Source organism: Pogona vitticeps, chromosome 1, assembly GCF_051106095.1.
Source record: "Pogona vitticeps strain Pit_001003342236 chromosome 1, PviZW2.1, whole genome shotgun sequence".
Taxonomy (NCBI): domain Eukaryota; kingdom Metazoa; phylum Chordata; class Lepidosauria; order Squamata; family Agamidae; genus Pogona; species Pogona vitticeps.
Genome location: NC_135783.1, coordinates 243,729,292 through 243,741,132, shown reverse-complemented (window position 1 = coordinate 243,741,132; position 11,841 = coordinate 243,729,292). Strand labels below are relative to the sequence as shown.

The 11,841-nt window shown below is 46.7% G+C and overlaps 1 protein-coding gene across 2 annotated transcripts; it reads left to right on the top strand.

Moving 5' to 3' along the window:
• Positions 1-298: 298 nt before the first annotated feature.
• AIP (AHR interacting HSP90 co-chaperone) lies at positions 299-11,703 on the top strand. Of its 2 annotated transcripts, none has more exons than XM_020792092.3 (6): positions 299-755; positions 3,411-3,590; positions 4,603-4,791; positions 5,389-5,565; positions 6,480-6,621; positions 7,464-11,703. In XM_020792092.3, the coding sequence occupies exons 1-6, from the start codon at positions 657-659 to the stop codon at positions 7,667-7,669; spliced, it is 993 nt and encodes a 330-aa protein (XP_020647751.3). In that variant the 5' UTR covers positions 299-656; the 3' UTR covers positions 7,670-11,703. The 2 variants fall into 2 exon arrangements, with proteins under 2 accessions (XP_020647751.3, XP_020647753.2); XM_020792094.3 differs by having other exon boundaries at positions 475-755; positions 7,238-7,489.
• The last annotated feature ends 138 nt before the right edge of the window (positions 11,704-11,841 follow it).

Sequence of the window (11,841 nt, the reverse complement as noted above, 5' to 3'; positions counted from 1 at the left end):
CTGTTTGGAGGTCTGTAGGTAGGGCAACAGCAGCAAAGGCCCAGCAAAACTATCAAGTTATTAATGCTTGGCTGAAACTCAGCAGGGATGGTACCAGCCAGAATCCCCTCTTGGAGGAATTTGTAACCATCCAAGTGTCCCTGAATAATCTGTAAAATCGGAATGATTGGGAAACTTTGGAATTCCCCTGCAGATGGCTTGTCGTTGCTGAGCAACATCTCCGTTAGGCTCGAGGTAGGAGATACTGCCAAAGAAAGGAGAAAGAAAACATGGGGTACTTGGGGGTATTTTGAGCTCTGAAAAAGGATCTGAAACTTGCAAAAGCGCCATCTTGCACCGTATCCGAGAATCCTAGTCTCGCGTCCTGCCCCGTCAGGCAAAACGGCGTCCTTATTTTGGAACCGGGGCTCTCCGGCGCTCCCCACCCCACCCTCCCGGTCACCCGCTCTTCTAGCACGAGCGAGCGTTGGCTTCTCGGTATTGGAGGAAGCGCGGCATCCGAATCTTTCCGAAGATCCCCGAGTGTGCACGGACGCGACGGAGGCCGGATACGGAAATGGTCGAGTATATACGGAACTAGCCGAAGTTGCCTCATCCGCAGGCTGCCTAAGCGTAGGGAGGGCTGCCTTGAAGCAGAATTCGGGCGAGGAGCCATTATGGCGGAGATGATCGAGAAGCTCCGAACGGATGGGATCGAGAAGCGGATACTGCAGGAAGGCCAGGGCCCATTACCTGATTACCAAGATGGGACTAAGGTAAAAAAAAAAAAAAAGAGAGAGAGATCACGCCTGGGTTTTTTTCGGGGTTGTCATAACGGAACAGGCCCGAGGTGGCACGCATGCGTGAGTCGCGGCGCCGCTGGAGCACCGGCTAAACTAGAATGCGCATGCGCGAAGGGGATAGGCTGGTCTGAACGTCTTGTCTGTACATTTTCTTTCATTTGCAGTTTTCCTAATTTGGGGCTGGCGGGGTCTGAAAAAGCGGGGTGGCAGTCATAGCTCCGGCCCTCTTCGGGCAGGTGCCCCGTTAAGCCCCGATCTGCTGGGGCAGATCCTGAGTGTCCAGTTTGGACAGACAGGCGGAGCTCCCTATAAGCTGTGCTGTTTACTTACTTGCCTAAAATATTGATTTCTTGCCTTCAGCTGGAAAGGCTCTCGGAGTAGTTTATGGGTGAATATAAATCGATATACTCTTACCAGTGGGTGTCATAGTACGTTGCAGCACAAGAGAAACACGAAGTCTTTTATTTATTGATAGAGGAACCAGATGTAGCACCTTAAAGGTGCCGCAAGACTTCTGACTTCTTTGTGAATAAATAAACGGCCTTGTCCTCTGGCTTAGCATTATTGTAATAGTCACAACCGGGAAACAAGGTGAGGTGCAGGAGAAAAACAAGGGGACTTGGGTACTGATTCTTTGTGGCCATAATGCAGCCCGTTGTTAGTGCTCTCAGGGCAGTTTGGTAGCGAAAGAGTTTAAAAAATACAAGGAACCAAGTATTGCCAGTGGCTCAGTTGAGCTGATGGAGAGGCTTTGCTTCATGGCTGTGCCTCTTTTATAAACGGATAGTACTGTATTTAAATTATTCCTATCTGCAGAGTCATTTTGTCTATGGCATGTGACGGGAACAGCGCTCCTGAGTGGCGCAGCCACAAATGGTCTGTGTTTTCTTCCATCTGTTCTTATTAAATTTGTACACAGCTTCCTGTTTCAGACACAGATCAGGTCTTTAGTGATGCAAAAGTATCTTTTCCCCATGCTTTGAGAGATCATTCTAAGGGGTGCTCTCCCCAAACAGATAATCATACATGCAACTTTAGAAGATTTAAAAGTTCTGTAGTTCAAATGTGTTAAAAGAGGGTGTTCCACAGGTGAAAACACATGTAGGATACCTGTAGTCACTACAGATTTATCCACTGCTGTGGGTAGTGGAAGCACAACAGTTTTGTTGTCTGTTCTGCTACTCTCTGACATGATGCAAGAGTGATGGGAGAGATCCTGGTTCCTTGAAGAATGGACTCGTCTATGTGTGGTATGATCCTTGCAGTCAACTGACATACGGATCTGAAGTGATCCTGTGTGGTCAACACCAGCCTGATACTTAATACACATACCTAATTTGTAATACACATACATACACTGTTTTTAAAGTGATGCAGCACATTGCATACACATACACATAGATTCCCCCCCCACCACTTCTGCCCTTCCACAGAATCAAGGAAGTGTTTAATTTGTCAATATTGTGAAGCGATTCTCTTTTTAAGTCACTTCATTATACTGTATTGGCAATTAAAAGAGGAAGACTTACCTTTGGTCTGTTTTCAGTAATCGCACACACTGGAAATAGATAAAGACAGAGTGATCCTACCCACACCAAAAGAGTAGAAGGGCCAGAAAGGTGCAGGTAGGAACGTTCTGGTGACAATTTGGTTCACTCCAGCAATTACATGATGTGATTACTATTAAAGCAGTGAACCAACCTATCCCTGCAGTGGTCTCAAACATCTGATCACACCCCAAAATTATAATTGATAGCTAGACTGAATGCTTTGCATACAGATGTAGTCCCAAGTATTTCCACTTAAAAGAGTCAGGTAGCAGGTGGTGTGAAGGCCTGAGATCTGCCAGTCAGAATAAAAAAATTGGACTAGAGAGACAAACAGTTGGATGATAGAAAGATTTAGTTCTGACCTAATTTTTCAGCTTCTTAAGTTAGTTACCTGATGCTAATTTAAGACCCAATTCTGGACAGCTCTCAGTTTTTGCATCATTGCTAAAGATACTGGAGCACCATCCTACCTCGGCTTCCAGTCATTTCAATTGCTTTCTCATTTAATGTTCAACTTTCCTAGCACAGTGGTCATTTGCTCCCTTTTTTGCCTGCTTTGCAGTTTTGAGAAGCCAAGGTGGCATGACAGACCGAGAAGCTGAAGAATTATTGTGATTTGCTGCTACTTGTTTATTTCTACCACAAATAACCATTTCTTCTGGGCCATTCATTTGTGAGACCTGCTGCTCAAGCTACCCAACCGCTTATATGAGCAGGCCAAGTGGGACGGTATTTTTTTAAAAAAATACTTTTTATGTGATGGTTTTCAAAGTTAGTCTGTATAAGCAAATCCAGAAATAAAAACAAACAGCAAAAAGTTGACAAAAACTTTTATTTCAATTGTAAAATTTCATATGTACATTGACATCATGTTCCAGCTGTACATTCTGATATGCCAGCATCATTGACCAGCCTATTGGAAGTTTGGTTAACTTCTCTGCTGGTGGAACAAATCGCTGATGCCAGATTCTAGGCGTTTGCCACCATCTTTCCATGGTTCTGTTGCTCACTTGCCCTTGCTGTTGGAATGGCTCAGGATAGAGCTGTTACCCGGGATTTTTGCTTCCTGTTCCTTCAGGCTACTTTCCACTACCGTACCTTTCTGTACAATCCAAAGCAGCAAGTGTTGGATGACAGTCATACCCGGGGCAAGCCCATGGAGCTCATCATTGGCAAGAAATTCAAGCTGCCTGTCTGGGAGACCATCCTGCAAACAATGCGAGAGGGAGAAATAGCTGAGTTCTTGTGCGACACAAAGGTAACCCTCTGGCTGTGGCTAGCGGGAGGCAAGGGTCATGCAGTGAAGGAAACAAGGATGTGATTGGGAGGTGGGGATCTCTGCTCAGTCCTTGGTTCTGCCGTAGGCAGAGTATCCTAGGTATCTATGGGATACTGAGGCTTGATTCCCCATGGGAAGCAGGAATGGTACTGGCCTGTTGTTAATTGTTCTTGCAAGACTCCCATGTACACTAAATATGTTTCATAAATGAACAGCAATCATGAATACCATTTTATATGTATTTATGGCCTTCCTCATAGTGGGTGCTGTTCAATTAGCACATAATCACAGGATTTGGTATATAAGACATAAATTCAGCAGCTCTAAATTCTCTCCCCCCTTCCCGCTTTTAACCTATTAGTTGCACATACTGGTATGTCCATCACCAGTGTAAATCTCAGCTGTGAATTGCTGCAACTTAAAGATGTCAGTGTAGGACATTTGCTCTTGTGCATCAGTCATATGAGTCACCGTGCTATAGGAAATGCAGATACAGTATTGACTTCTTAACTTGGAGCAATTTGCAGCTGAAATCCATGCCGGCAAAGTTATGCTCCCATAATGGAGGAAGAGAGGGAGGTAGTGGTGGTGGTGGTTGATGATGATGATGTTTTTGGATGCACAGTTGTCTCTGCCACTTTTCCAAGGCTCACAGTAGCAGAATAACATTATGCCAAAGAGGCAAAGAAATGCAAAATTCTTTAACTTACACAGTGTAAAGTGACTTTAGCTTTTTTTGGTGGAAATATTGAGCTGCTGTGGTGATGGAGGAAAGCGATTCCATTCCAAATTTTATTGCTCTGACTCTTAAGGACATGGTAGCTGTGCCTGGCACAGAATGGGGCACAAATAAAGGAACACTGGCTTAGCCCCTTTCCGAACATGCATGGAACTTTGTCTCCTCCAGTGGGGCAAGGTGAGCCCCCCTGCCCACCAAGATTTTTGCTCTCCCAGCAAACAAGACTCTGTGCCATGTCTTTTCTCCCTGCAGCATGTGGTCCTGTACCCGATGGTGTCCAAGAGCCTGCGGAACATTGCAGCTGGGAAAGATCCACTGGAGGGGCAACGGCACTGTTGTGGCATTGCTCAAATGCATGAGCATCATTCCCTCGGGTACTCAGATCTTGATGAGCTCCAAAAGAATCCCCAGCCCCTCATCTTTGCCATTGAGATGCTTAAGGTGAGGGGGAAGGAAAGGTGAGGTCCTCTGGAATAGGCAGAATCAGGAAAGGGGAAAGGTCTTCAGGGGTTTTGGTGCCTTGATTGGATGCCAGACCTAGGCACCACTTGGTGGAGCTGCAGTGCCCACAGCCCCCAGTCAGCATGGCCGGTGGCTGTGGGATTCTGGATGCTGTTGCCCAAAAGAAGAATGTTGTTTAGGCTCTGGTTGTATGATGGCTTTGAAAGGGAGGAGAAGGGAGGTGCCCTTCTAATGGCAACTGGGATTGCTGTAGCTTTTCTTCTTCTCTGCAATTCCAAGAATAAGAGAAGGTTCTGCATACTTTTTTAAGGGGCTGAGTTGCTGGGGGGGGGGAGGCGGAATCTGTGATGTGTGTTTGTGAGATGAAGAACCGGCATCAATCAGTGAGACCTTCCTTTTCTCCCACCCTTCTTGAACTTTGTCTGAGGCCAACTCTGCCTCCATGCTGGGGCCTAGGGTGGAAACAGTGAACGGTTGGGCTCTTTCTTGAAGAATTGATATGGACACATATGTAACTTCTTTTTCTTTGGAAAATTTCCTGGTCTGAGCCAGCCCACTGTTTTTGTGTTTTGCTAGGTAGAAAACCCTGGTTCATACCGGCAGGACTCTTGGGCCATGTCAGACGAGGAGAAGATGAAGGCCGTGCCCCTGATCCACCAGGAAGGCAATGAGCTCTATAAGGAAGGCAAGGTGCAGGAGGCGGCGGCCAAGTACTATGACGCCATTGCCTGCCTCAAGAACTTGCAGATGAAGGTGACTGAGGGCAATTACCTCACTGCTGTTGTTGATTCCCCTTTCGACTTACATGCATGTAGGAGCCATGCGAAGGGAAATAGAGGGTTGTCAATTCCAGACACGACAGTGTCCCTCCTTCCAAGGATGTTCCCATGTTATGGCAGGAGCTGGGCAGCTTAAGTGGGTTTTGCTACTGTGGGTCGCTTGTTTGGTACAGGCCCAGTTCCAGAGCTGTCCCTGCGAGAGCCCTCTCAACCACCTGTTGTTCAAAAAGCATTGCTTTGAATCATTGGGTCCCATGTTGTGCCCTTCCAGCTGTCATGGGCCTAAAATGAGCAGGGAGCAAGTGGGGGCTGCCATAGGCCTTCCCTTGGAAACGAGAGGTCCCTCGTGGCTGGGGAAACCCTTCAGGCTGCAGGAATCTAACCCCACCTGCTGTGCTAGTTTAGAGACGGCCCCGTCCAGCCTGTTAATTCCCTTTGGACACCACGAGTGAAAGTGCTTTTCACGCCAAATAGACGCCGGGACCACCGAGCCACGTGCAGAATCTGTTGGCTGCAGATTTCCTAACCCTTCCCGCGGCTGGCTGTGCTTCTCCTTCAGCAGCAGCCATTTCTGGAAAAGCCTTTTCTCTTCTGGGCTGGGCTCCAAATGTGATGTAATCCAATCAGACAGAAATGGGCAACCAAAGCAGTTCTGAGTGGGAAAGGGCAGGTGGGGAAACAGTTGATTTTCTGCTGACTCTCCATGCTGGATTTTTATCTCTTTCTCCCTCTACACATTCTTGAGAGTGAATTAGAAGGACTTGAGTTTAGCCATGCTGCTTTCGCCAGTAGTTCTGTTCTTCTTTGGTCACTTTTTTCTGGTGGGTTGGAAGCAGCTTGCAGTTTCTCAGCTGTGTCTCATTGTTCTTTTCCTGTCCTGTGTCACAGGAGCAACCCGGGTCCCCTGATTGGATCCAGTTGGACCAGCAGATCACACCCTTGTTGCTAAATTACTGCCAGTGTAAGCTGCTGAATAAGGAATATTATGAGGTGTTGGATCACTGCTCCTCTATCCTCAACAAATATGAAGGTAAGGCATCTTGGTCACCATGGCACTCCTCAACAGATCACATTTGTCCCTGGCTGTGCTGCCTCAGGTATTGAGGGAGGGGTAGCTCAGAAACACAGATTTGCATAACGAATGGATACTGGGGAAACAGGCCATAAAAGGAATGGAGTTACAGAATTAGGTTGATGTAGTGTAGAGATAGGAATGAACCAATGTGTTCGGGTTTGTCGCAGTTCATAAAAGTGGCAGGACAGGTGCTGCTGCTCCCCCTTCCCCACCTCCTTGGGCTCAGCCATTCACCAGGCCGTTTCTCCCCCCCCCCCCCAACCTCAACTAATCTTCCAGTCCCAGCACCAGCTCAGGCTTCTCTGCCCTGCCCTCATGACTGATCTCCCACTCAGGCCAAAGGGCAGGGCAGAGAAGTTTGCACTCTTGCCTGTGACTGGGAGATTAGCTGAGGAGGTGGAAAAAAATAAGTAAACTGGGCCAAAATGAGTGGCTGCTTGAGCCAGAGGAGGCAGGGAGGGGAGCAGAAGCAGCTGTCCTGCTGCCTTGATGAACTGGGACAAACCCGAACACATTGGTTCATGCCTATCTCTAATCTAGTGGTTTGATACACCCACCATTTGCTTTGAAGGGACTGCCACTTGGGACAGAGGAAACCTGCTGTGAGTTGAAGAATCCAAGTAGCTGATCGAGTGAGAAGCGCTGGGGTATGTCCAAGTGAAGCTTGGAAAAGTAGACATCATTGGGTTCGAGTGCCTAGATTATTCTTCCATGTTTTAGTCCAGGTTGAAGGTGGAGTAGATGGTGAGGGGGGCCTTTCCTAAGCGTGTGCTGTGTTCACCCGTCTGTCCCCACAGATAACGTCAAAGCGTACTTCAAGAGGGCCAAGGCTCATGCAGCAGTTTGGAATGCCGCTGAAGCCCAGGCTGACTTTGCCAAGGTGTTGCAGCTGGATCCCTCCTTGGGTCCAGTGGTTGCCCGGGAGCTGCGCAGCCTGGAGGCCCGCTTACGTGAAAAGGAGAAGGAGGACAAGATCCGCTTCAAAGGCATCTTCTCCCAATAGCGGCGGCAGCTGCTGCTGTTCCTGCCTCTTCTTTGGGACAGTCAAACTTTGCCGTGGGCGCTCCAGGGCAAGGCAGCTGAAATAGGCGTTGTGGCTTCTTGGCAGGGGGAGCAGATTTCTGCCCCCCCCCCACAGATCTTTGGGGATGTAGTCGGCATTTCTTGTCAACCAAATTTGTGTCATCTCTGTGCAAACGACATTGTTTGATGCTGCCAAAGTAGGTGAGGTAATGTAAAGAAGCCTTTCTTGTTTCCCAGGCCAAAGGCTGGATGCCAAGTGTGTCGGGTGGCATTTGCCCAAATCTTTCTGTTACACCCCCCCATCCCTCTTCCTTATCGCATTTGCTGCCCATGGTGCCTTTTCCCCACATTGCCCACAGAAGGGGTGAAGCTCTGCTTCCTGAACTGAGGCCAGGTTGGAGATACTGACGGCCAGCCTTGAGCGTTGCGTTGTGTGGCCAGACGGCTCTTCCATTCTGCACTCTCCTCTCCGTTGGAGCTCCTTTTCTCCACAGCAATATTTTCTGTGTCTCAGTTCTAAGATACCAGGAGGAGGTTAAAGTGAGGGTTGGGGGGAGAGGGGATGTGTGATGGATTGTGAGGAAAGTGGCATGGAGGCGGTGATCAGGTGCCCTTACTTTTGTACCTCTCTGCTCCTCCTCGGTGCAGTACTGCATGCCTGGGTGTCCATATGCACAGATACACAAGGTCAGTGGGTATGGGGATCACCAGGGATGTGTTACTTTTCCCGAAGTGTAGGTGGCATCCTGCTGTGGAATCCCCATCTCTTCCCAGTGCTTCTGAAATTAAAGTATCAGCACTGTCTGTATTCAGGGGAAGTCAAACTGTCTGCTGACTAGAAGTCCGCCTATTTTATTGAAGATGAGCCAATGGGTGGATCTCACATGACTGTAATGCCTGTGTTGGCAACCCTTGGCTGACCTGGTTCAACTGGGGGGGGGGGGGGGCGGTGTTTCTGGCCGTGTGGTGTTCTAGGAGCTGAAACTGGGTTGCAGGTGCCCAGGGGGCTCTCCGTAATGGCAGAGTCACTTCCAGCCTTCCTTCTTTCTTGCTCGTGGTCTTTTGTTTTGTTACTGCTGGCAATGAAAAGAGAAGGCTGGAAGAAAGAGCTGTGTTTCAGCTTCTCCTACTCCTGTGTTTGCTGAAGAGAAATATCTTGAGTTTGCCTCCTGGCATGACTTTGGCCTGTTCTTTGCAGGAGAAGACAGCAGTCCTTTGTTTGTTTGTTTGTTTGTTTTTTTGCTTTTGCTTTTGGATGAGGAGTGAGACAGACGTCTTCAGCAACAAATGTGCCAGCCTATACAGGAACAGCAGTTAATTGGCCCCCTACCTTACATGTATTTATTTGAGCAACTTACTCTACAGCATTTCAGTATCTTTCTCTGAGGTTGGCTTTGTGACTTCTTGAGAGGTTCTGGCCTCTTTGTGAAACCTCAGCTGGGAAGATCTTGTCCTATAAAGGTCAGCTTCTTTGCCATTTGCAGCAGTCAACACCAAGGAGATGTCTGAGCAAAGCTTCATGGGAAATGCTATTTCAAAAACTTTCGGACCCGTTTCTGAGAGGGCGTTCTCCCTACCCTGTAGCAAAAGACGGTGGATGGACACACGGACACCAGCAGCCGTTTCACTTCCTTTCATCCCCTTTGGAATGAAAGGAAGCCGGATTTGGCAAGAGGCTTAAGACACAAGGAACCTTAAGAGAGAAAGGTCCTAATCTGCTAAGGGCTATCATCATGCGGCAACAGGCTTCTCTGGGGATGACATCCTGGGATGTTGCTTTGTGCAGAAAAACATGGGGCTTGTATAATGGGAAAGGTCCACCTCTGCATGACAATCATTTGCCGTATTGCAGGGTTGACTGTGAGAATGTGAATTATTTGTGGTAGTGAGGAGGAGAGTTCCAGGCATGAGTTGTTCCTTGCCTAAGAGATCAGTGCTGTCAATGATTACAAATTGGCATCTGATTAGGTTGCTGTTGGTGGGTGTCCTTTGAGCCTGTAGCCTAAATAGCCTCCTAGGCCTGGTCTCAGTGCTCCATTTATTACTTCTTGTTCTAAATTCTGCATTGCTGAGTGAAGCCCACAGTGCTTGCAAGCCAGGCAGAGGGGAAGACCTGCCTTGCTAAAGGTAGGTACTATCAGGTGAAATTGTTGAGAGTGCACAAGATCAGCCAAGTGGCATGTCTGAATGATGGCCAGTGTATAGAAAGGAGATCAAGCATTCTCTTGCTTAGATGGGCCAAACGTTCCATCTTTGTTTTTGGGACTGCAAAGAATGGGGGAAGCCAGCGTCTTCCCACTTCCTTCCTGCTAAAAAAATGCTCTTCTCAATGTGCCAAGGAAGAGCGTGAGATCAGTGAATGCTCAGCTTTTGATGTTCAAGCCGTGTAACCTAGACGTGCTTGAATAAGACAGAGACATTCTCCAACTTTGTTGTGTACCATGCAGTATCCTTTTCAGATGTGAACCTGGAAGCTGCTAGTTCACAGAGTTTGTCACGGAAATGGTACAGTAGATATGAGCTGTTCTATAACCCATAGTCTTGATTTAAACTATGTTAGTTGAACTTCTGGTTCCATTCAAATCAATAGGGTTTATGACTAACTTTTTCACATGTATTCCAGTATGTTCAATTAACAGAGTCTGAAACCACTCATGCCTAGGAGCCTTAGATCCAGTTTCCTCTGTGTGTCCTGTAACTTTCTTGCAGCAGTGTGAATCCGTAGTTAAAGCAGGCAAACACATCTTCACTCTCGCCTGCCATTTCTTGTGCCTTGGCCTTTGTTATAGAAAACCATCAGGGTGCTTCAATAGCTTCTAGACCAGAGTGTCTTGGCTGTGATACCGTAAGTCTGTGTAGGTTCATGAATGTAGGAATCAGAGTTAATCAGAGTTAAATCCTAATCCAGATATAGTTAGCCATGGGTTAGAAAACTCTGTGTAGGTTTGTATGTCCCTTGCCTTCAGACAAATAGATGATGCCATTAATCTTCACATTTCAAATTTTACAGACAAACTGGCTTTCCCATCTACATCTGCAGAATCTACCATGTGCCCCACTGTACCTTTTTTTAATTTAGTCTTGTTTTAAACTTCTTCTGGACAGGTCACCCCCTTCACTAGTGCACAGTAAGTACATCAACCCAAATTGTACCCTCCTCCTGGTTTACAGACTTAGGGTCCAATGAGCAGTTTGCCTAGCTGGATCTTCTATAGACGACAGGGATCTTGCATGGGAAAAAACATACAGATTTCTCAGAAGATCGCTTGCCTACTTGGTCTACAGCTCAGGCTGTTTTCGAAATGTGCCATTTTTGATAAGCACATACCCTTGCAAATAAGCCAAAAATACCAAATCAGACAAATCTGGGGTTGCATTATAAAAAAGACACCAGGTGATGCCTCTGATGTCTTTTGAATTTGCTGTCTGATTTGCTTGGCTGGGCCTGTGCTTTCAGAGAGAGACCTGGAAGGAGGAGATGTGTGCAAGAAAAGTGACTGTATAGCAGAGAACCTGGTAAGCACAGTCCATTCTTGGTTTTGAGCAGCCCCCGTTCACTTTGATGGTTTATGCAAAAGAGAATTTGCCAGTGTATTGTGTCCATTGTAAATAATCATGTGTACTGTACAGAACTCTTAAGTTTTATCTCAAAAGATGATAGGAACTAACATCAACACTATGTGTCATGGGCTGCAAAGCATTACAAGAAATTGTTTTTTATGTAGTTAGAAGATTCTATGTCATCTTCTGTAGCACTACAAAGGTCAACCTGCTATTTCCTGCACCAGGACCATCCATATTTTGGGAAATGGTGCATTTTGTAGGTCAGCTTTGGGTCCTTTGCAGCACCTTTAAACTTTCCATATTGCAGAATAAAAGCTTGGCTGATTAATAGTGTCATTGGGTAACAAAGAGAAAAACGAATGCTTGTTTGTGTTTCTGTATTGCAGGTTTAAGTGTATGGTATTTTTGTTGTATTTTGTAAATAGTAAGAATTAAAAAAAATTAACAGCAGCCTGTGTACAGTTTTGAAACTATAACAATGTTCTTAAAGTTCTGGAAAGAAGCCAAAAGGTTAAATGCAGGCAGTGAGGATGCTTATCTTGAGGCCTCTGGCACTGTTCAGTTGCTATTGATAAGGAAATGAATACC

Excerpts from the sequence above, each read along its gene's own strand:
- AIP (XM_020792092.3), top strand. The coding sequence starts at position 657 with ATGGCGGAGATGATCGAGAAGCTCCGAACGGATGGGATCGAGAAGCGG. Across the intron at positions 756-3,410 it reads ATTACCAAGATGGGACTAAG|GCTACTTTCCACTACCGTAC; the intron begins GTAAAAAAAAAA and ends CTGTTCCTTCAG. Across the intron at positions 3,591-4,602 it reads AGTTCTTGTGCGACACAAAG|CATGTGGTCCTGTACCCGAT; the intron begins GTAACCCTCTGG and ends TTCTCCCTGCAG.